General features: G+C 45.4%; 1 protein-coding gene across 1 annotated transcript; it reads left to right on the plus strand.

Moving 5' to 3' along the window:
* The first annotated feature begins 790 nt into the window (after positions 1–790).
* LOC146302810 (uncharacterized) lies at positions 791–6,095 on the plus strand. The gene is made up of 14 exons (XM_084699181.1): positions 791–1,129; positions 1,624–1,793; positions 1,889–1,960; positions 2,522–2,611; positions 2,885–2,983; positions 3,189–3,236; positions 3,362–3,445; positions 3,638–4,308; positions 4,466–4,535; positions 4,903–4,989; positions 5,125–5,223; positions 5,372–5,458; positions 5,633–5,734; positions 5,850–6,095. Exons 1-14 carry the CDS (start codon positions 973–975, stop codon positions 5,988–5,990), a joined length of 1,977 nt encoding a protein of 658 aa, XP_084555307.1. The 5' UTR covers positions 791–972; the 3' UTR covers positions 5,991–6,095.
* Positions 6,096–21,209: the final 15,114 nt, after the last annotated feature.

Consider the following 21,209-nt stretch of genomic DNA (forward strand, 5'->3'; position numbering starts at 1 on the left):
AGGAAGTCTGTGATCCACCTGCAGGTGAAATCAGGCACATTCAGCTGGGAGAGCTTGTCCTGAAGCAGAGCGGGGATGATGGTATTAAAGGCAGAGTCCACAAACAGGATCCTGGCGTAGGATGCTGGGGAGTCAAGGTGCTGTAGGGTGAAGTGGAGGGCCATATTAACTGCGTCGTCCAGAGACCTGTTGGCTCTGTAGGCAAACTGCAAGGGGTCCAGTAGAGGGTCTGTACTTGGATGTCTGGCTGTGAATGTCTGGCTACAAATTCATCAGGAACCAGGAACTCCAATTTCCAATGCCTCTCTCATATGAGAGGAGGTTCCTACACCATATATTGTCTTTTTATGGCCCTTTTCACCGGCTTCCTTTCATTCTTCCTCTCTCCAGCTCTCTCCCTCTACCCTTTTTCATAACTGCCCTTGAGTCATGTGTGTAGTACTCTACATTAAGACTTCATCAGAGCTGTCGTGGAGCTCATTCATTCATCTCCTGGTCGTGGAAAAGGGGGAGCGTGGCAAAAGAGAGAACTGCATAGGGGACAGTGAAGGGAAGTGTGTGTATGTGTGCGTTTGTGTCCAAGTGTGTGTACTGGGGTCTGGAGCAACATGAACTTAGTTCATGGGGCATGCAAAATTCATTGAACTTCATGTTGATCTACAATACAGTATAGGTATACATGATTGCAACATCCTGTTTCCAGAAGATGGTTCTAGATAGATAAAAACATATAGTTATATTGTGGAATTACAGCAGCGCAGTGAAAAACAAGACCGGAACATCACAAGAATAGCACACCGCATTGTGACATCACGGCGCCGTGGTTACCCCGTGATGTCACAGTGACCCCGGAGGGTGTTCTAGCAGGTGAACACAGCCGCGCAATTTAGAAGAAGCTGGACGTTGAATGAAGAAAGCAGCACTAAAGAGATCTAACAAAGACAAGAAGAAGACCTAGCTTAGCTGAGGGAGATGAGCTCTCTGTGGGGGAGCCGTGCGGGGGTCTGCAGGCTGCAGGCCTCCACCTGCCTGGCCGGAGGAGTGGTTGGCCTCGCCACCATGACCGCTGGGTACTACCTGTACAACAGGTACCAGGCGTCTGACCCAACGCCCTCTAATCACCTACAAGGTAGGGAGGAGAATATGTATGAGGCCAGTCCAGCCACTTATATGGTGAACACACACTTTAATTGAAGTTTGGAGTGAGTGTAATTTCTGGTGGTCCTGTTGGATTGGTTGTTTTTTGTGTTGGCGCTTGGGACATATCTCAAGATATTTGGGGCTTTTTAGAAACAAAGAAAATAGTTTAGTTTGGACTTAGTAGACACTTTAACAAAAATCAAGTTTCTAATATAAAGTCAAACAATATAAAAACGGGCGCAATCAACACAGAGAATATGAATATAATAATGCATAAATTGAGTTACGAATGTAAAGTATTTTGAGTAGTAGAGGATAGTGTGGATGGACAAGTCTGACTAGGTGGAGATCAATAGTTCAACAGGTGCATGCCCTAGGGGGGAACAAACTGTCCAAAAACTGTTGGTTTTGGTCCAGATACTCCTGTACCGTCGCCTCAGAGGGGTAGCATGACAAACACATGTTGATTAAACATGTTTACAGCCCCTGCCCTTCAGGGAAATAGGAGCCAAGGGTTGACTCTGGAAAGAGGGATTCTTTCTGCTCCAGCCTCTGATCTGGGCCTGGGCCTGGGCGTAGGGCTGGGCATGGCCTCATTTATCCTGAACGCAGACCTGGAGCTTGTGGCTGTGCAGGCCCTGGACCCTGCTGAGGTAACCCACCCACACTCTCTCTAGGCCCCTTGGAGAGCCTTCATTTTGACAGACCTTCATGGTCATTGTGGTTCTCTGTGTGTTATGTGTTGCAGGTGTTCAGTGGACCCTTGCTACCTTGGGAATACAGCCCCCTTTACTGTGGTCCTGTGGCCGTTTGGACCTGGGTAAAAGCAACAACTTCACACACATTTGAACACACACAGTTTATCTTTAATCCAATACACTATTAGGCTTGGTGGACATTTTTGCTGGAATTGTGGTTTGCTGCAAATTTGCCTCAAAATTCCAGATTGTTCAGACTTGATGATAATTTGATGATGTCATAAACTGGGGGTAAAGTGGGTGTGCCTGTTTTGAGTTGGTTTCCATGGAAACACAGTGGTATGCAGAGGCTAATTTAATTCAATTTAAGGTAGTTTTACTCATAGATATATATCTATGGTTTTACTTACCTCTGTTGAAAACATGATAAGTGTTCCATGTTCTTGAGTCCATTTACCTTCTCTCATAATTATGATTATGAGTTGCATGTCAGGCAGCCATGCAAAGTGTGCTTTTTCAAGTGAATAAAATAAATTATGCTGTTATACATTATATCAGAACTATTTTTCTCAGTTTAACTCATAAAACATTGGTAAAGTCAAGTCAAGTTAGGGTTTGGCTCCACGAGTCTTGAAGCGGTTGTAGAACACTCCTTCTCTCCCTTTTCCTCCTGACGTTGTTAGACAAGCTACTGTGGAGAAGCTCTGATGAGCTCTGAGAGAAACCACACCTTCAAGTTCTCCTGGACCTCCTCCAGAGGATCTGCTTCTAAGGTAACTGAGACAACCTGCACACAAACACCTACACAAACTGTCCCAGCACGGAGAAAACACTTCACAGAGTCGGGGCTGAGGGAAGTCTTGCACGTCATTTACCCTTCTACATCCGGGGTCTAATCAACCCTTGCTGGGTCATTCTGGACAGTCTGCTGCCAGGCTATCAAGTGTCAACCACATGGCACGTGGATTTGATCTATTATTGCTTATCATTATTGTTATGTATGACCTGCCCTGGTTGCCCTACCCCACACCCACCCCCCTCCCCAGAAGACAGAGATCCAGATGCGCAGCATCTGTATGGTGAGGGGGACTGACACCAGGCTGTGGTGGGCCATGTCACAGCAGAAATCCAGGCTCACTCCAAATGTAAGCTAACACACACACACACACACACACACACACACACAGGTGCACGCCCACTCACTTATACACACACACACACACACACAGGTGCACGCCCACTCACTTATACACACTCACTCACTCACTCACACACACACACACACACACACACACACACACTCACACACAGGGTTTGTCTGACAAAGTGCTCTCCTGTGTTGGTCTGCAGGGATTCCCTTATGTGGTTACCACCTTTATGGCAGTGAGCGGAATTCAGGTGAGATGAATCTTGTGAGATAACCAGTGGGAAGTCCTGTCCGGGTGCACGTGAAGCTGGACCAGATCAGTTATTCAGCGCTCTGTTGCTCATCCTTTTCCCTGTCTCTCCTCCTGTCCTCGCAGCTCATTGGCGGCAGGGTGAGGCAGTTCCAGTCTCACGTGTGCACCAAGACGGATGTGGACATCCCTTTTTTCGCTGAACGCAGGGTAAGAGCTGATGACAGATCACGTCCTCCACGTTCTTCATGAAGCTGATTCAGGCGTATATGAAGACTGCGAACCTCCTGGTGTTTCAGTCCTTGTTCATTTCAACGGAAGCGTATGTGAACGTGTGTGTGTGTGTGTTAACGTGTGTGAGTGTGTGTTATCGTGTGTGTGTGTGTGTCTCCTCTCCACCAGCAAACTGATGTCTCGGGCATGGAGGCCAGCCTGGTGGTGGGTCCAGACGGCATCCTGCGCACCACGGCTAGAACCTTCTGGATCGCGAAGAACACCCGGACCCGCGGGGAGGAGTCCTCCCAGGACGACGACTCCTCTGATGATGACGATGATGAGGACGATGATGACTATGATGAGGATGAGGAGGAGGAGGAGGAATGGGATGAGGACCGCCACCGAAACTGGGCCCAGGACCAGGACAATGTCGACAATGAGGATGTTGACAATGATGAGGATGATATTTGCAATGACGAGGATGATATCTGCAATGATGAGGATGATATCTGCAATGATGAGGATGATATCTGCAATGACGATGATGTTGTTGCCCATGATGATGACGTTGATAATGAGGAGGATGACGTCGACAACGATGATGTCAGCAATGATGATGATGATGTCGCCAATGATGATAATGGCGTCGGCAGTGATTATGATGATGTCGCCAATGATGACCCAAACGTTGGCAATAATGATGTCAGCAATGATGATGATGACGTCGGCAATGATAATGATGACGTCGGCAGCGATTATGATGATATTGCCAGTGATGACAACGATGTCGACAATGACGATGATGAAGACGGCATAGCCGATTTGACTGCTGAGGAACTTGAGATTCCGTGTCTGAAGTTAGTCCTGACCTTGATTGGATAACTGAAATCGTTCCATTTGACACCAAACCATCCTGTATTCCGTGTAAAGTGAATGTGCTTTAGCAAGCTTTCCCTCATTGCTCCAGGAACTGTCCAAGTTATTCACTTGACTGAGGTATCTCTTTCTCCACAGCTACCACTTCACCAGCAGAGGCTTCATTGACCTCCCTTACAGGCTGACTGCCCTAAGACAGGCCTTCACTGTGAGTACCCATTAGCTTCCAACCTACTTAACTAGCTCAAGGGAGTCAGGTGGCTGAGCGGTGAGGGAATCGGGCTAGTATTCAGAAGGTTGCCAGTTCGATTCCCGGCTGTGCCAAATGACGTTGTGTCCTTGGGCAAGGCACTTCACCCACTCCACTTGCCTCAGGGGAATGTCCCTGTACTTACTGTAAGTCGCTCTGGATAAGAGCGTCTGCTAAATGACTAAATGTAAGCTAGCCTGACAGTGTACTGTGGGCACCTCTCGGTGTTGGAGCTCGCAGTGTTACCGGGCACCTCTGTTCTCTGTGTGAAGTGGCTAACTAGCTATGTTGATGTCTTCTCGTTTTCCTCCCTGTTTGTCACCAGACGCTCCTCGCCAACCCCGTCAGCAGGAGCTCCCTTTGTGAGGCAGGGCGCCTCCTGCTGGGAGGACTGGCAACAGCAGCAAACAAGGTGACCGATCGATTCCACTTGAGAGTTTCCAGTGTTTTGGGCTACGTATGTGAGCTCGCGTGGGACTGTACTCTGGGTGAGCTAGTTTTGAAGTCACCGTGAGACGGGTGTCGTGACTCTGTTGTCGTTCTCCAGGAGGAGGAGCAGCTGTATCTCCGTTACGACGGACTGTTGGCCTACGTCTCAGAGCACGCTCGTCGAAGCTCCATCGCCCAGGAGCTGGCACTGGAGGAGGTGAGGGGAGGGGGAGGAAAACGCGCCTGACTGACTTTGTCGTCGAAACGGAGCACAGGCTTGAAGCCTCTGCTTAGGTCTCAAATGATATCCTTAGACTCCGACTTCCTAGATCCTGAAAGGCGACTGTTGTGGTGAATGTTTTCAGATCCGTCACCTGAACGTCATAGACGTGGTATATGAGCTGGTCTTGCTGGGCATGATGGAGGAGGGCCGTCGCCGGCCAGCCGTCACTGTGAGTGCCCCCCCCCCCCTCGGCATCTCCGTGTTGCGGTGACATTGTGATCTGTAGACACTGTAGATAAGGACATTTAAGTCAATGCTATCGTTTGACCCAGCGGTCCTCTCCTCCTGCTCCCGCCTCCCTCCCAACTGCCTCTCCCACACCCCCACACTTCCCCCCCCCCAGGTTTCAGGAGGGTTCATGGCCCAGCTGTATGGCCTGCTGGAAGCCGTCCTCCCCCGGGACGCAGAGGAAGCCCGGGGCCAGACATACCGGAAGAATCTAAAGGTGAGGAGCTCTCTCTCTCGCTCTCTTTCTCCCACTCTGTCCTCCTCCTCCCCTCCTCCTTTCAGTGTACGTGTGGGGCCTCAGCATTGGGGTCTGTGCTGTCCTCTCCTTCCAGAAAATGCTCATGGACTTTCTGGAAGCCGTATTCAGCCTGCCTGCCGACCTCTACTCCTCCCAGCATCACCTGGTGGCCGAGCTGCGAGGGCAGCTGGAGCACCACCTACAGGTCATGATCACCAGCCTGCTCAACGTCTAGGAGGACCGCGCCACCCCCCCGGGGGGGACATTCCGTATCCCTCCGCCTTCCCTTTTTAAGGACCAACGTACCTCCCGTTTCTCCTCCCTCTTCCTCTCTGCTCTCCTCCCGTCGATCCCTCTCTTACTTCCATTTCACCGCTGTCACTCGCTGGTCTTTTCATCATAAAAGAAATTAAAAGAGAGAGGAAACGTTTATTTTTAGACGGCGTGTTTTCTCCGGGGTTTGATGCCTGGATGTAGCTAGAGGTGTGGACGATACAGTATCTAGACAGACGATTGGCTTAGAGAGCTTCCTGCTGAACTGACTCACGTGAGCCATGTAGCCTTGCAGGTCTCCCCCACGCACCCAGGGAGAGCCGCGTGTTTGTCGTCATTCTGGAGATTCTTTGACACATTTTACAATTTTTTACAGTCGCTAGGACCCATTTCTCAATACTTGAGTCACTTTTTCAAAACTCTTCACACAGTTCTCCTAACCAACTTTCAACTCGGCACAGCAGTTAATTTCACATTCAAAATGCACTAAAACTTCCAAATCAACTCATACAAGTCTCAAATCAACTCATTCTTCCATAACACTAGCCAAGGTTGACAGTCAACAAACATACTTTGTCACCCACAACACAATGACCTAAAAATCACTAACAACAGGTAGCATTATACAATGTTGTCTTATGTAAAACAAGGACACCTCTCTACTGTTTAGAATTCACTGCAATATATGTTACTGGAATGAATCAGACATGATGCAGTATGCTTCAATATGTTGTATATCTTTTTTCTCACTAATTCCAGAATTCAACAATGTGTATACACATCATCCACTGATACAGATGCAATAGGAATGCTACTGTAATCATCTGCATTTGGCCATAGGTTTCACATCTTATGTCATCAAAGGCAATACACCTAGGAACGAATATGCCTTATCCATCCCTGGCAATGTCCAGGCATCCAGCATTCATTGCGTCCAGAAGGGACATTTGATTATGTGGATGGTGGTCATACAGTAAACCTTTCATCTCCATAAGGAAAATAATTATTCTATGGGGTTGAGGAATGGGGATTAAAGTAAGGTGGGAAGAAAAGTGACACCATTCTGGGATGGGCTGCAAACCGCTCGGTGACTGCACAGGAGTGGTGAAATGCCACATTGTCCCATACAAATGTTGGCTGATTTCTTCTCTCTGCATGCCTTTCCTCACCTGGCACAACCCTTCCATAGAGATCATTTTATAGCATTTAATTTTTTGATTCAAAATATATTTCATTACAATTTTACTGTAGAAATGTAGCAAATTTCTGTCTTATTCAATTTTGTATTATGTTATTGTTTTGAACTGAAGTTTAACAGTTTTGAAAACAGTATGTAAGCATGTGCAAATTGGCCTGTAGGTACATAGAGTTTTGGCAATTGTTGTTTTGAAGTGAGAAAAGAATGAATATAATTTGAAAGATGTAGTCATTGAATGCATTTTGTGCCAAAGCAATGATAAATGATCCTCAGTTTAGCCCACATATACTTATGTTGTGCTCACTGTGTTTAGAGTTTTGAAGAATCGACGCCATTCGTGGAGTTGTCATGTTACTGTAAACGAACCCTTCTGAGGCCCTGTCCTCATGGATGGTTAATGATTGGGCAGCCATACGTGGGCGCTCTCCTAACAGATACTGATGTAATGTCACTATCAGTGTGAAGTGATTCCACCTTTGCTAGCTCCACAACAAAAGGCAGTCACACAACAAACAGTTGCACTTGGCAGTCCCCCTAGGCGCCCCCGGAAATAACAAGCGCACACACACACATACATAAACACACCCCACACACCTAACCTCACCCAAGTGTGGTTCCAAAAACACGAGCTGCCAAATCAAAATGTCTCCTGGGGAGGAACAAGTTGAAATGTATGATGGAAAACAGTAGTTGTGTGTATTTGTGTGTGTATTTTAGGAGTTGTGTAGCTTTGTGCGTGTGTGTGTGTGTGTGCGAATGTCTTTGTAAGTGTGTGTTTCCATGTGTGATTTTGTGCTTGGATGTGTGTGTGTGGGTGGGTGGGTGCGTGAGCTTTTGCAAGGGTGTGTCTGTGTGTGTGTGTGTGTGTGCATCCGTTTGAATGTGTGAGTATGAAGACCAGGCAGGCACGTACTGGCAGAGCCAAGAACAGAAAGATCTACATGGTCTGTAAGCTTTCTTCTACCCGGGTCACATTTACATGCTGATGGAACGGTAGATTTATGGGATAAAGAAGCAGAAAATCAATCTATTTCAGGGGATATCAAACACGGCTTGTGAAGAATGCTGGAAAAACACATTTCAGACCAAAGCCAAATTCATCCAATCGATAGCATATCATCAGAAAACATTGCGAGTGGATGTTTTGGGTGCAGGCTTGCTAAGGCTGTTGTTTGTGTTGTGGTGTGTTCGACACCTGGATGAAGAGGCCAGGTCCTTTCAGCCAGGAATATGTCCTCATCCACCAGTTATTATATACACAATAAATCTGCATTGCCATTACTCTCGGAGAAACGAGCTGAAATAGCAACCAAACGGAACCAACTAAAAACACCTTTAGGGGGGGTGATTTGCATCCTGACACATTCTAACATATTCTCTCTCTGCTTTCCAAAATAAGGGGCCAAATGAAGGCAATTATAGTTGGATGAAACAGAGCTCCATTTATCAGTTCACAACCTTGACGTTGTTCTTCACAATTAAAGACAAGAGTCTTGAATATTTCAATTAGAGCAGGAGTTAAGAAGGCTCACTCCTAGGTGCATTCCAATGGTGTCAGGAGCAAGATTTCCCTCCCTCCCTCTCTCTCTCCCTCTCTCTCCCTCTCTCTCCCTCTCTCTCTCCCTCCCTCCCTCCCTATCACCAGGAACATTTCACAACATCTCAAGACTCTGGAAGTAGGAGAAGTGGGAGCAGTGAGAAAAGGAGCGGGGGGGGGGGGGGTGATGAGGACGAGGATGAAGAAGAGGAGGAGCGGGAGAAAGGGTGCCAGTTTATCTGAAAAGCCTCATGACCTTCAAACGCGCAGGCTTGTGAAGGTGTCTGAAGGCTGAGGAGATATTGGACTGTGCCGTTCCTCCTGAACACCCAGGGTTCTGGCAGAGAGATGAAAACACTTCGCTCGGTAGCGGAGGCGGTAATCAGATTTGAATGAACTACCACAGTCAGACCCGGCTGTCATTAGTTTCACCTGACCCAGGCTTTACCCCGCGCACTGCAAGAAATACAAACACACACACACCTGCATCAGCACAGGGAACTGCAGTCAAAACACAATGCACGACCCCGGCCCTGCCATCTGCAAGATCACAAAAGCAATATTCAATTCCGCTGAGGAGAAGGGGAGGTGTGTGTGTGTGTGTGAGGTGCTGGAGAGGAGCGGTGTCATTCCTCTGGAAAGATTCGAAAACGCTCTTCCAGTCCTCAGAAAACAAACAACACACTGGGAGAGTGGGGACAGAGACACACATTCACATGGACACTGAGGCACACCACCAGACAGACAACATGGAAGTGCACAACACATGAGATACATTCTGCCACACCCACAGCCTACATACACAGAACCACAGGGAATGGTTTAATAACAGACACCGCCGTACTCTTTGAAGTATACACTGACACTGCACAGACCTGGTTCAGGTGTTGGAACATCACAGCTTTATCCTCCAGGTGACTCGACAGACTACTAACTGCTGGCTGGAGTAGAGGGAGGGGGGGAGGGAGGGAGTTGTGGTGGGGAGGTGGGGAGAGGAAGAGTGAGGGACAGTGGTGGAGAGTGAAGAGGAGGGAAGGAGAGGCCGAGTTGGGGAGGGAGGGAGAGAGAGGACAAAAGAGGTAGGGAGAGAGAGAGACAGAGATGGGGAGGAGAGGATAGCAGTGGCATGAATAAAACATCTTTAACAGATTGACTGGCAGAGAGCAAGCAGGCTCTGAATAAACCAAATGGTTATCCCCTACACCAGAGGTCTTCAACCCTGGTCCTCAGGGACCCCCTGCCCTACATGTTTTAGATGTTTCCCTGCTCCAACACTCCTGATTGAAATGAATGGTTGTTAACAGGCTTCTGCATAACTAGATAACGACCCATTGATTCGAATCAGGTGTGTTGGAGCAGGGAAACATCTAAAACGTGCAGGACAGCGGGTCCCCGAGGACCAGGGTTGAAGACCTCTGCCCTACACTCTCTCTCTCCTCTCCCTCTCTGTCCCTTTCTCTCTCTCCTTTTTTCTCTTTCTACCTTTCTTTCTCCCTCTCTCTATGGCTGTCATTTATGAGATTGTTATGCATTCTGGCACATCTATGTAACCGTACTGGTTCCAAATGTCCGACCCTTGAGTACGCAACAATACAGAGACGTGAGAGTAGAAAAGTTTGCTTTTATTTAAACGGTTTAAAAGTAGTAATCGTCTAAAATGGTACACGAGAGATTTTTAATTAAGACTGCTAGACCGGGCACCGGCAGTGACCATGTATACTATGTGTGAAAGCTGCAGAAAGTGCCAGGGTACCCCAAATAGCCATGCGCAACCTCCGTAACCAACGCCAAAACTAGTACTAGACGGTCACTGCAATCGTAAGTGAAAGAGAACAGGTGCGATCAATTCGGCACTTCAATCCTGCGTGTCAACAGTGCAACCAATCCATTAACGGGCGAACCCCACCGCACAATGTTACAGCGCGGCGTCTAGGGCTCTGGGCACGGGGATATGCAACGCACACTTTAACAAGGCACTGCGGCAGCCAGTGGGGTGTCTAGTCGTCGCTCACCTATAATGTCAAGAGTTAAAAACAGTGGGACTGCTTGCAGCCCAGCAATGTCAAGGGTTCTCCTGAACCAACCCACGGCCTAGCCAATCAGAGTTCCGCCAGAGGTTGGGTAGATGAGGCGCTCCGTCCGGCCACGCTTATGGTCCCGGCGTAATTCTCCGTGCACTCGCCACTCCGTCCCGGCTGGAGATAAGGAAGTAAGAATGAGCACACTAAACCGTTCCGAGGGCGGCCCAAATGTTTCGATGCGTGTGTGGTAACTTCCCTTTAGGCCATGGAAGAAGCGTGCGTTGATTTTGATGGGATGTAGTCGTCCCGGCCGTTCCTCTGTGATCTACAGGGTGGGTCTCGATCCATTGCTTGACGAGTCTGTCTCTCTCGTGCGCCCCTCACTGCTCGTCGTCGCCGCCCAGAAATCACTCCAATGTTCGTTGCAGAACTCTGGTCTTTCGTCGTCCGGTGCCGGCCCCGGATTCTGTCGTTGTCAGACGCCGCTCTCCGGGTTGTCGTCGCCCGGTGCGGCTCTAGGAAGACTCCCCGTTTGTCGCGGACCTCAGGTCTTTATGGGCAGCCGCAACCAATCCCGTAGGCTGCCAATCAGCTACACAATCGGGGACACCTGCAGGGGGACGTCTCAAGCACACACACAATCCACAGAAAGACAGGCTGTCCCACCCCCAAATACATGTTCATTACATCTGCCCCCGTTACAATTCTTGTAAATCGTGGTCGTCCCGAGCACAGTCCCGATACGTGTCCATTTTATCCCCGTCCCACGACCACGATTTACATCTATTTACCCCCAGGTTAGATCTCTCATGAACACCTAAACAGACCAGCATGTTTGGTTCTCTCAGTAATTGCTAAAACTACACTTTATAAAACAACTTTTGTACTGCCAGCCGTGCAACACTCAACCACAAGTCATATGGGTCCGTGTACGTGAGTTTAATTCCTTATATCCTTATAACGGAACACGCATGAATACGAAAAATGTTTGTGAGTCCGTTTTTTCGTTTTTCTGCAAAAACTGAAAAACGGATTTTGACGTGTTATTTTGTTTTCTCGTTTTTTAAACACAAACCATAAAACAACTTTATATTTGGATTTTTCTCACGTGGGTAGAGGTAAGCGTGAAATGCATGTCATTGGCCGAATGTGTTGTCAGCACTACCTGTTCTTTCAAAGTAAAAGTTTCCCCCATCTAACTCGATTAGCCTAATATGGGTTATCTATCAGTTACATTTTAGGGTATTCACGTTTATAAACTTGCCAACTAATCTTTACTGACTTGGGAGTTCACCCTTCCAACTTCATTCAATGCATCTAATTTTTTAGGGCCTACTGATATCTACAGGCTAAATAAACTAATGTCAAAATGCTGTAGGCTTAGTTGTGTTTTTCCATTTATATTTGTATTAGTAATATCATAAGATCACATCAATCAATTTTATTGGCCCTTCAGTGTGGTAGTGTTGCTGTAAATTGTTAGCTAACTGATAGTGCTTATAGATTCAACATTCCATTGAACTTCTTTCACACAACTGTAAAAATATAAATGTGCAGAGGAAAATGGAATGTGCAACTGAAATGCAGGGATAGCAGCATGTGAGGTTCTTATGCACTGATAATCCTGTGTACCCTGCTCAGCCACAGTTTATGCATGCCGCTAGGCGCTTGACCTATAGGCGGCAGGAGGAGGAGCATGCACCCCTACTCATCAATGGATCGGAAGCGGAGAAGATCAGCTGCTTCAAGTTCCTCGGGGTGAACATCAGCAACGACCTCACCTGGTCTGTTCATACGGACAAGGTGGTCAAAGCGGCCCGTAAGCGCCTCTTCTTCCTGAGGAGACTGAAGAGGTTTGGTATGGACTCAGTCATCCTCATTAACTTTTACAGATGCACTATCGAGAGCATTCTGACTGGGTGCATTACAGTGTGGTATGGGAGCTGCACAGACAGGGACCGCAAGGCCCTACGAAGTGTGGTCCGTTCTGCTGAGTTCATCATCGGCAGGAAGCTCCCAGCCCTACAGGACACCTACCACACACGTTGCCTAAGGAAAGCCGGCAGGATTGTAAGAGATTGTTCCCACCCATCCTTCAGTCTCTTTACCCCGTTGCCTTCTGGCAGGCGTTACCGCAGCATCCGGTTGCGCACACGCAGACTGGACAACAGTTTCTACCCAAGGGCCATCAGGCTTCTGAATGGACACTGATGTGGACATTGATTTACTGCACACTAGTCACTTATACTCTGTCACTTTCAGCTACTGGTTGCACTATCAGTAACATTGCACTACTGTACCTCACTGTACCTCGCCACCAGGCTCCTGTATGGTCATTGACAGTCACTGATCTGCAAATTTGCACTATTGTACTGTACTCCACTTAGGTCAAAATAGGTTATAGGGTTGAAACAGGTTTTATGTGCATTTAGGGTTAGTATAGTGTACTATTTATTGTTATCTGTAATTTAGGAAGTTTTAGTATAAGGATTAGTATAGTCAATTATTTATTGCTAGCTGTATATTTAGGAAGTTTCACTTATTTAAGCTCAGCATAGATGTAAATTATGTTACGTGTACTTATATGTTATGTTATGCCAGGTGTTTGCGTTGTCATGTCTTAAGAATTTCAGTGCCCAGTCTAACCTTGTGTTGTTCTGTATACCTGACAAATAAAAGACTTGAACTTGATCTCCCTGTAGTCTGTCACTGACACAGTTTCATGCATTCAAATTTCCCCCCAGTCATCTACACACCATACTCCACTAATTGAATGGTTACTTTTAAGTGTCAAAAATAAGTTGCACTATTAATAATACAAAAGCTGTGTCAAGTTGCATGGGTAGTTTTGATGGAGAACAATCTTCAAGACATGCCACACATCTTTCATTGGATATAGGTTGGGGCTCTCACTGGGTCAAGGATATAGACCTTTTTATTCCTTAGACTAGTGGTCACCAATCCTGTTGCAGGAGAGCTCCCTTTGTGTATAGGTTTATCTCCACATGACCTTAGCTGCCGTTACTGAGTGGTTGCACAACTAACTAGCACACACATGGTGTACTTTTCTCTGTTCCTTGTTGCCCTATTAAGTGTTGACATATACAGTTTGTATATAAAAAAGCTCAGAGTTTAACGCCATGTTGCCCTTTTTCATTTGTCTGTAATAAAATTGATTTGAAACCTGAAATGACCCTTCTTCAGAAATGACATTTTTTATAAAGTTTAAATGCATGAATGTTTGTTTGGATTTCAGAGTTCCTAAATGAATGTAGTATAACTAACACATGTATCTGGATATATGTAAGATACAGTATTTCATGCAGAAAGAGAAGGTGCAGTTAGGTGTTGAAATGTATTTGACTTTGTATGGTACTTGAATGTTGTATCCCAAAGGAACACAGAAAAGTACACCATCTGTGTGCTAGTTAGTTGTGCAACCACTCACTAACGGCAGCTAAGGCCGTGTGGAGTGAAACCTATACACAAAGGGAGCTCTCCTGCAACAGGATTGGTGAACACTAGTCGAAGGAATAAAAAGGTCAATATCCTTGAGTGACCCAGTGAGAGCCCCAACCTATATCCAATGAAAGATGTGTGGCATGTCTTGAAGATTGCTCTCCATCGAAACTACCCATGCAACTTGACACAGCTTTTGTATTATTAATAGTGCTGTCAAACGATTAAAATATTTAATCGCGATTAATCGCATTAATGTCATAGTTAACTCGCGATTAATCACAATTAATCGCACATTTTTATCTATTCTAAATGTCCCTGATTTCTTTTTGTCCCAATCTTTTTTCAAATTGTAATGCTCTTATCAACATAGAAAAGTGGTTCGGATTGCTTTGTGCAAATATTTTTTTTATTGAAAACAACATTGCAATCGCCTGGCTTTGACGAGGGGGCAGAGAATTCGCATCAGCTGTGTGCTTGGCCATCAAGTGGTATTTCAGACTGGACGTGCTGCGATGATAGCTCAGTTTACAACGACAAAACACACAGATCACTGGTCTTGTCAATAGAACCATTTGGCAACTTTTTAAAAGCAAACTTTCCATTCAGAATCTTATTGGCATCCATTTCGGCATCTCGCGCTCGTCATCCACTCAAAACGTAACGTTAGCCTACTACCAGAGAATGTCTAATATCCGTAAACGGGCTCTACTACTACTCTTTAGCCAGCTCGCAAGCCAAACGAGTGTTTGGCGTGCCTGTTGTTTTGTTTCCGGTCTAGCTAGATCCGGTGTGGTGTTGTAGTTTTTCTAACGTCAGTAGTTGTTGCAACAGCATGTGAAAAAAACTACAAAGTTTGCTAGGCCAAAAAGAGCGTTAATCGCGCGATAAAATAATTGACACCGCTAATTTGGGTTTGCGTTAACGCCGTTAATAACGCGTTAAACTGACAGCACTAATTATTAATAGTGCTACTTATTTTTGACACTTAAAAGTAACCATTCAATTAGTGGAGTATGATGACTAGGGGGAAATTTGAATGCATGAAACTGTGTCAGTGACAGACTACAGGGAGGAGGTCAAGCGCCTAGCGGCATGGACAAGCTGTGTCTGAGCAGGGTGCACAGGATCATCAGTGCATGAGAACCTCACATGCTGCTATCCCTGCATTTCAGTTGCACATTCCATTTTCCTCTGCACATTTAGAATTGCCATGATGTATATATTTTTACAGTTGTGTGAAAGAAGTTCAATGGAATGTTGAATCTATAAGCACTATCAGTTAGCTAACAATTTACAGCAACACCACCACACTAAGGGGCCAATAAAATTGATTGATGTGATCTTATAATATTACTAATACAAATATAAATGGAAAAACAACTAAGCCTACAGCATTTTGACATTAGTTTATTTAGCCTGTAGATATCAGTAGGCCCTAAAAAATTAGATGCATTGAATTAAGTTGGAAGGGTGAACTCCCAAGTCAGTAAAGATTAGTTGGAAAGTTTATAAACGCGAATACCCTCAAATGTAACTGATAGATAACCCATATTAGGCTAATCGAGTTAGACGGGGGAAACTTTTACTTTGAAAGAACAGGTAGTGCTGACAACACATTCGGCCAATGACAGGAATTTCACGCTTACCTCCACCCACGTGAGAAAAATCCAAATATAAAAGTTGTTTTATGTTTAGTTGTTTTACAACGAGAAAACAAAATAACGTCAAAATCCGTTTTTGCACAGAAACGAAAAAAAGGACTCAAAAACGTTTTTCGTATTCATTCGTGTTCCGTTATAACGATATAAGGAATTAAACTCACGTACACGGACCCATATGGCTTGGCTGCTGGATATCAGAGAGTTAGGCTGGAGGGTATGGAAGCAAATCGTGACAAATTCAAATGAAAATGCATTTCCAGAAATGCGTTTTCATTTTAGGTCCGTGTACGTGAGTTTAATTCCTTATATCGTTATAACGGAACACGAATGAATACGAAAAACGTTTGTGAGTCCTTTTTTTCGTTTCTGTGCAAAAACAGATTTTGACGTTATTTTGAAATTCCTGTCATTGGCCGAATGTGTTGTCAGCACTACCTGTTCTTTCAAAGTAAACGTTTCCCCCGTCTAACTCGATTAGCCTAATATGGGTTATCTATCAGTTACATTTGAGGGTATTCACGTTTATAAACTTTCCAATTAATCTTTATTGACTTGTGAGTTCGCCCTTCCAACTTCATTCAATGCATCTAATTTTTTAGGGCCTACTGATATCTACAGGCTAAATAAACTAATGTCAAAATGCTGTAGGCTTAGTTGTGTTTTTCCATTTATATTTGTATTAGTAATATTATAAGATCACATTAATCAATTTTATTGGCCCCTTAGTGTGGTGGTGTTGCTGTAAATTGTTAGCTAACTGATAGTGCTTATAGATTCAACATTCCATTGAACTTCTTTCACACAACTGTAAAAATATATACATCATGGCAATTCTAAATGTGCAGAGGAAAATGGAATGTGCAACTGAAATGCAGGGATAGCAGCATGTGAGGTTCTCATGCACTGATGATCCTGTGCACCCTGCTCAGACACAGCTTGTCCATGCGGCTAGGCGCTTGACCTCCTCCCTGTAGTCTGTCACTGACACAGTTTCATGCATTCAAATTTCCCCCTAGTCATCATACTCCACTAATTGAATGGTTACTTTTAAGTGTCAAAAATAAGTTGCACTATTAATAATACAAAAGCTGTGTCAAGTTGCAATTAGTAGCAATCTTCAAGACATGCCACACATCTTTCATTGGATATAGGTTGGGGCTCTCACTGGGTCACTCAAGGATATTGACCTTTTTATTCCTTCGACTAGTGTTCACCAATCCTGTTGCAGGAGAGCTCCCTTTGTGTATAGGTTTCACTCCACACGGCCTTAGCTGCCGTTAGTGAGTGGTTGCACAACTAACTAGCACACAGATGGTGTACTTTTCTCTGTTACTTTGGGATACAACATTCAAGTACCATACAAAGTCAAATACATTTCAACACCTAACTGCACCTTCTCTTTCTGCATGAAATACTGTATCTTACATATATCCAGATACATGTGTCAGTTATACTACATTCATTTAGGAACTCTGAAATCCAAACAAACATTCATGCACTTAAACTTTATAAAAAATGTCATTTCTGAAGAAGGGTCATTTCAGGTTTCAAATCAATTTTATTACAGACAAATGAAAAAGGGCAACATGGCGTTAAACTCTGAGCTTTTTTATATACAAACTGTATATGTCAACACTTAATAGGGCAACAAGGAACAGAGAAAAGTACACCATGTGTGTGCTAGTTAGTTGTGCAACCACTCAGTAACGGCAGCTAAGGTCATGTGGAGATAAACCTATACACAAAGGGAGCTCTCCTGCAACAGGATTGGTGACCACTAGTCTAAGGAATAAAAAGGTCTATATCTTTGACCCAGTGAGAGCCCCAACCTATATCCAATGAAAGATGTGTGGCATGTCTTGAAGATTGTTCTCCATCAAAACTACCCATGCAACTTGACACAGCTTTTGTATTATTAATAGTGCAACTTATTTTTGACACTTAAAAGTAACCATTCAATTAGTGGAGTATGGTGTGTAGATGACTGGGGGGACATTTGAATGCATGAAACTGTGTCAGTGACAGACTACAGGGAGGTCAAGTTCAAGTCTTTTATTTGTCAGGTATACAGAACAACACAAGGTTAGACTGGGCACTGAAATTCTTAAGACATGACAACGCAAACACCTGGCATAACATAACATATAAGTACACGTAACATAATTTACATCTATGCTGAGCTTAAATAAGTGAAACTTCCTAAATATACAGCTAGCAATAAATAATTGACTATACTAATCCTAATACTAAAACTTCCTAAATTACAGATAACAATAAAAAGTACACTATACTAACCCTAAATGCACATAAAACCTGTTTCAACCCTATAACCTATTTTGACCTAAGTGGAGTACAGTACAATAGTGCAAATTTGCAGATCAGTGACTGTCAATGACCATACAGGAGCCTGGTGGCGAGGTACAGTGAGGTACAGTAGTGCAATGTTACTGATAGTGCAACCAGTAGCTGAAAGTGACAGAGTATAAGTGACTAGTGTGCAGTAAATCAATGTCCACATCAGTGTCCATTCAGAAGCCTGATGGCCCTTGGGTAGAAACTGTTGTCCAGTCTGCGTGTGCGCAACTGGATGCTGCGGTAACGCCTGCCAGAAGGCAACGGGGTAAAGAGACTGAAGGATGGGTGGGAACAATCTCTTACAATCCTGCCGGCTTTCCTTAGGCAACGTGTGTGGTAGGTGTCCTGTAGGGCTGGGAGCTTCCTGCCGATGATGAACTCAGCAGAACGGACCACACTTCGTAGGGCCTTGCGGTCCCTGTCTGTGCAGCTCCCATACCACACTGTAATGCACCCAGTCAGAATGCTCTCGATAGTGCATCTGTAAAAGTTAATGAGGATGACTGAGTCCATACCAAACCTCTTCAGTCTCCTCAGGAAGAAGAGGCGCTTACGGGCCGCTTTGACCACCTTGTCCGTATGAACAGACCAGGTGAGGTCGTTGCTGATGTTCACCCCGAGGAACTTGAAGCAGCTGATCTTCTCCGCTTCCGATCCATTGATGAGTAGGGGTGCATGCTCCTCCTCCTGCCGCCTATAGGTCAAGCGCCTAGCGGCATGCATAAACTGTGGCTGAGCAGGGTACACAGGATTATCAGTGCATAAGAACCTCACATGCTGCTATCCCTGCATTTCAGTTGCACATTCCATTTTCCTCTGCACATTTATATTTTTACAGTTGTGTGAAAGAAGTTCAATGGAATGTTGAATCTATAAGCACTATCAGTTAGCTAACAATTTACAGCAACACTACCACACTGAGGGGCCAATAAAATTGATTGATGTGATCTTATGATATTACTAATACAAATATAAATGGAAAAACACAACTAAGCCTACAGCATTTTGACATTAGTTTATTTAGCCTGTAGATATCAGTAGGCCCTAAAAAATTAGATGCATTGAATGAAGTTGGAAGGGTGAACTCCCAAGTCAGTAAAGATTAGTTGGCAAGTTTATAAACGTGAATACCCTAAAATGTAACTGATAGATAACCCATATTAGGCTAATCGAGTTAGATGGGGGAAACTTTTACTTTGAAAGAACAGGTAGTGCTGACAACACATTCGGCCAATGACATGCATTTCACGCTTACCTCTACCCACGTGAGAAAAATCCAAATATAAAGTTGTTTTATGGTTTGTGTTTAAAAAACGAGAAAACAAAATAACACGTCAAAATCCGTTTTTCAGTTTTTGCAGAAAAACGAAAAAACGGACTCACAAACATTTTTCGTATTCATGCGTGTTCCGTTATAAGGATATAAGGAATTAAACTCACGTACACGGACCCATATGACTTGTGGTTGAGTGTTGCACGGCTGGCAGTACAAAAGTTGTTTTATAAAGTGTAGTTTTAGCAATTACTGAGAGAACCAAACATGCTGGTCTGTTTAGGTGTTCATGAGAGATCTAACCTGGGGGTAAATAGATGTAAATCGTGGTCGTGGGACGGGGATAAAATGGACACGTATCGGGACTGTGCTCGGGACGACCACGATTTACAAGAATTGTAACGGGGGCAGATGTAATGAACATGTATTTGGGGGTGGGACAGCCTGTCTTTCTGTGGATTGTGTGTGTGCTTGAGACGTCCCCCTGCAGGTGTCCCCGATTGTGTAGCTGATTGGCAGCCTACGGGATTGGTTGCGGCTGCCCATAAAGACCTGAGGTCCGCGACAAACGGGGAGTCTTCCTAGAGCCGCACCGGGCGACGACAACCCGGAGAGCGGCGTCTGACAACGACAGAATCCGGGGCCGGCACCGGACGACGAAAGACCAGAGTTCTGCAACGAACATTGGAGTGATTTCTGGGCGGCGACGACGAGCAGTGAGGGGCGCACGAGAGAGACAGACTCGTCAAGCAATGGATCGAGACCCACCCTGTAGATCACAGAGGAACGGCCGGGACGACTACATCCCATCAAAATCAACGCACGCTTCTTCCATGGCCTAAAGGGAAGTTACCACACACGCATCGAAACATTTGGGCCGCCCTCGGAACGGTTTAGTGTGCTCATTCTTACTTCCTTATCTCCAGCCGGGACGGAGTGGCGAGTGCACGGAGAATTACGCCGGGACCATAAGCGTGGCCGGACGGAGCGCCTCATCTACCCAACCTCTGGCGGAACTCTGATTGGCTAGGCCGTGGGTTGGTTCAGGAGAACCCTTGACATTGCTGGGCTGCAAGCAGTCCCACTGTTTTTAACTCTTGACATTATAGGTGAGCGACGACTAGACACCCCACTGGCTGCCGCAGTGCCTTGTTAAAGTGTGCGTTGCATATCCCCGTGCCCAGAGCCCTAGACGCCGCGCTGTAACATTGTGCGGTGGGGTTCGCCCGTTAATGGATTGGTTGCACTGTTGACACGCAGGATTGAAGTGCCGAATTGATCGCACCTGTTCTCATTCACATACGATTGCAGTGACTGTCTAGTACTAGTTTTGGCGTTGGTTACGGAGGTTGCGCATGGCTATTTGGGGTACCCTGGCACTTTCTGCAGCTTTCACACATAGTATACATTGTCACTGCCGGTGCCCGGTCTAGCCGTCTTAATTAAAAATCTCTCGTGTCCCATTTTAGACGATTACTACTTTTAAACCGTTTAAATAAAAGCAAACTTTTCTACTCTCACGTCTCTGTGTTGTTGCGTACCCAAGGGTCGGACATTTGGAACCAGTAGGGTTACATAGATGTGCCAGAATGCATAACAATCTCATAAATGACAGCCATAGAGAGAGGGAGAAACGTAGAAAGAGAAAAAAGGAGAGAGAGAAAGGGACAGAGA

Source organism: Hypomesus nipponensis, chromosome 1 (assembly GCF_054491055.1).
Source record: "Hypomesus nipponensis isolate SF chromosome 1, ASM5449105v1, whole genome shotgun sequence".
NCBI classification, from domain to species: domain Eukaryota; kingdom Metazoa; phylum Chordata; class Actinopteri; order Osmeriformes; family Osmeridae; genus Hypomesus; species Hypomesus nipponensis.

Excerpts from the sequence above, each read along its gene's own strand:
- LOC146302810 (XM_084699181.1), top strand. The coding sequence starts at position 973 with ATGAGCTCTCTGTGGGGGAGCCGTGCGGGGGTCTGCAGGCTGCAGGCC. Across the intron at positions 2,984-3,188 it reads AATCCAGGCTCACTCCAAAT|GGATTCCCTTATGTGGTTAC; the intron begins GTAAGCTAACAC and ends GTTGGTCTGCAG. Across the intron at positions 3,446-3,637 it reads CTTTTTTCGCTGAACGCAGG|CAAACTGATGTCTCGGGCAT; the intron begins GTAAGAGCTGAT and ends CCTCTCCACCAG.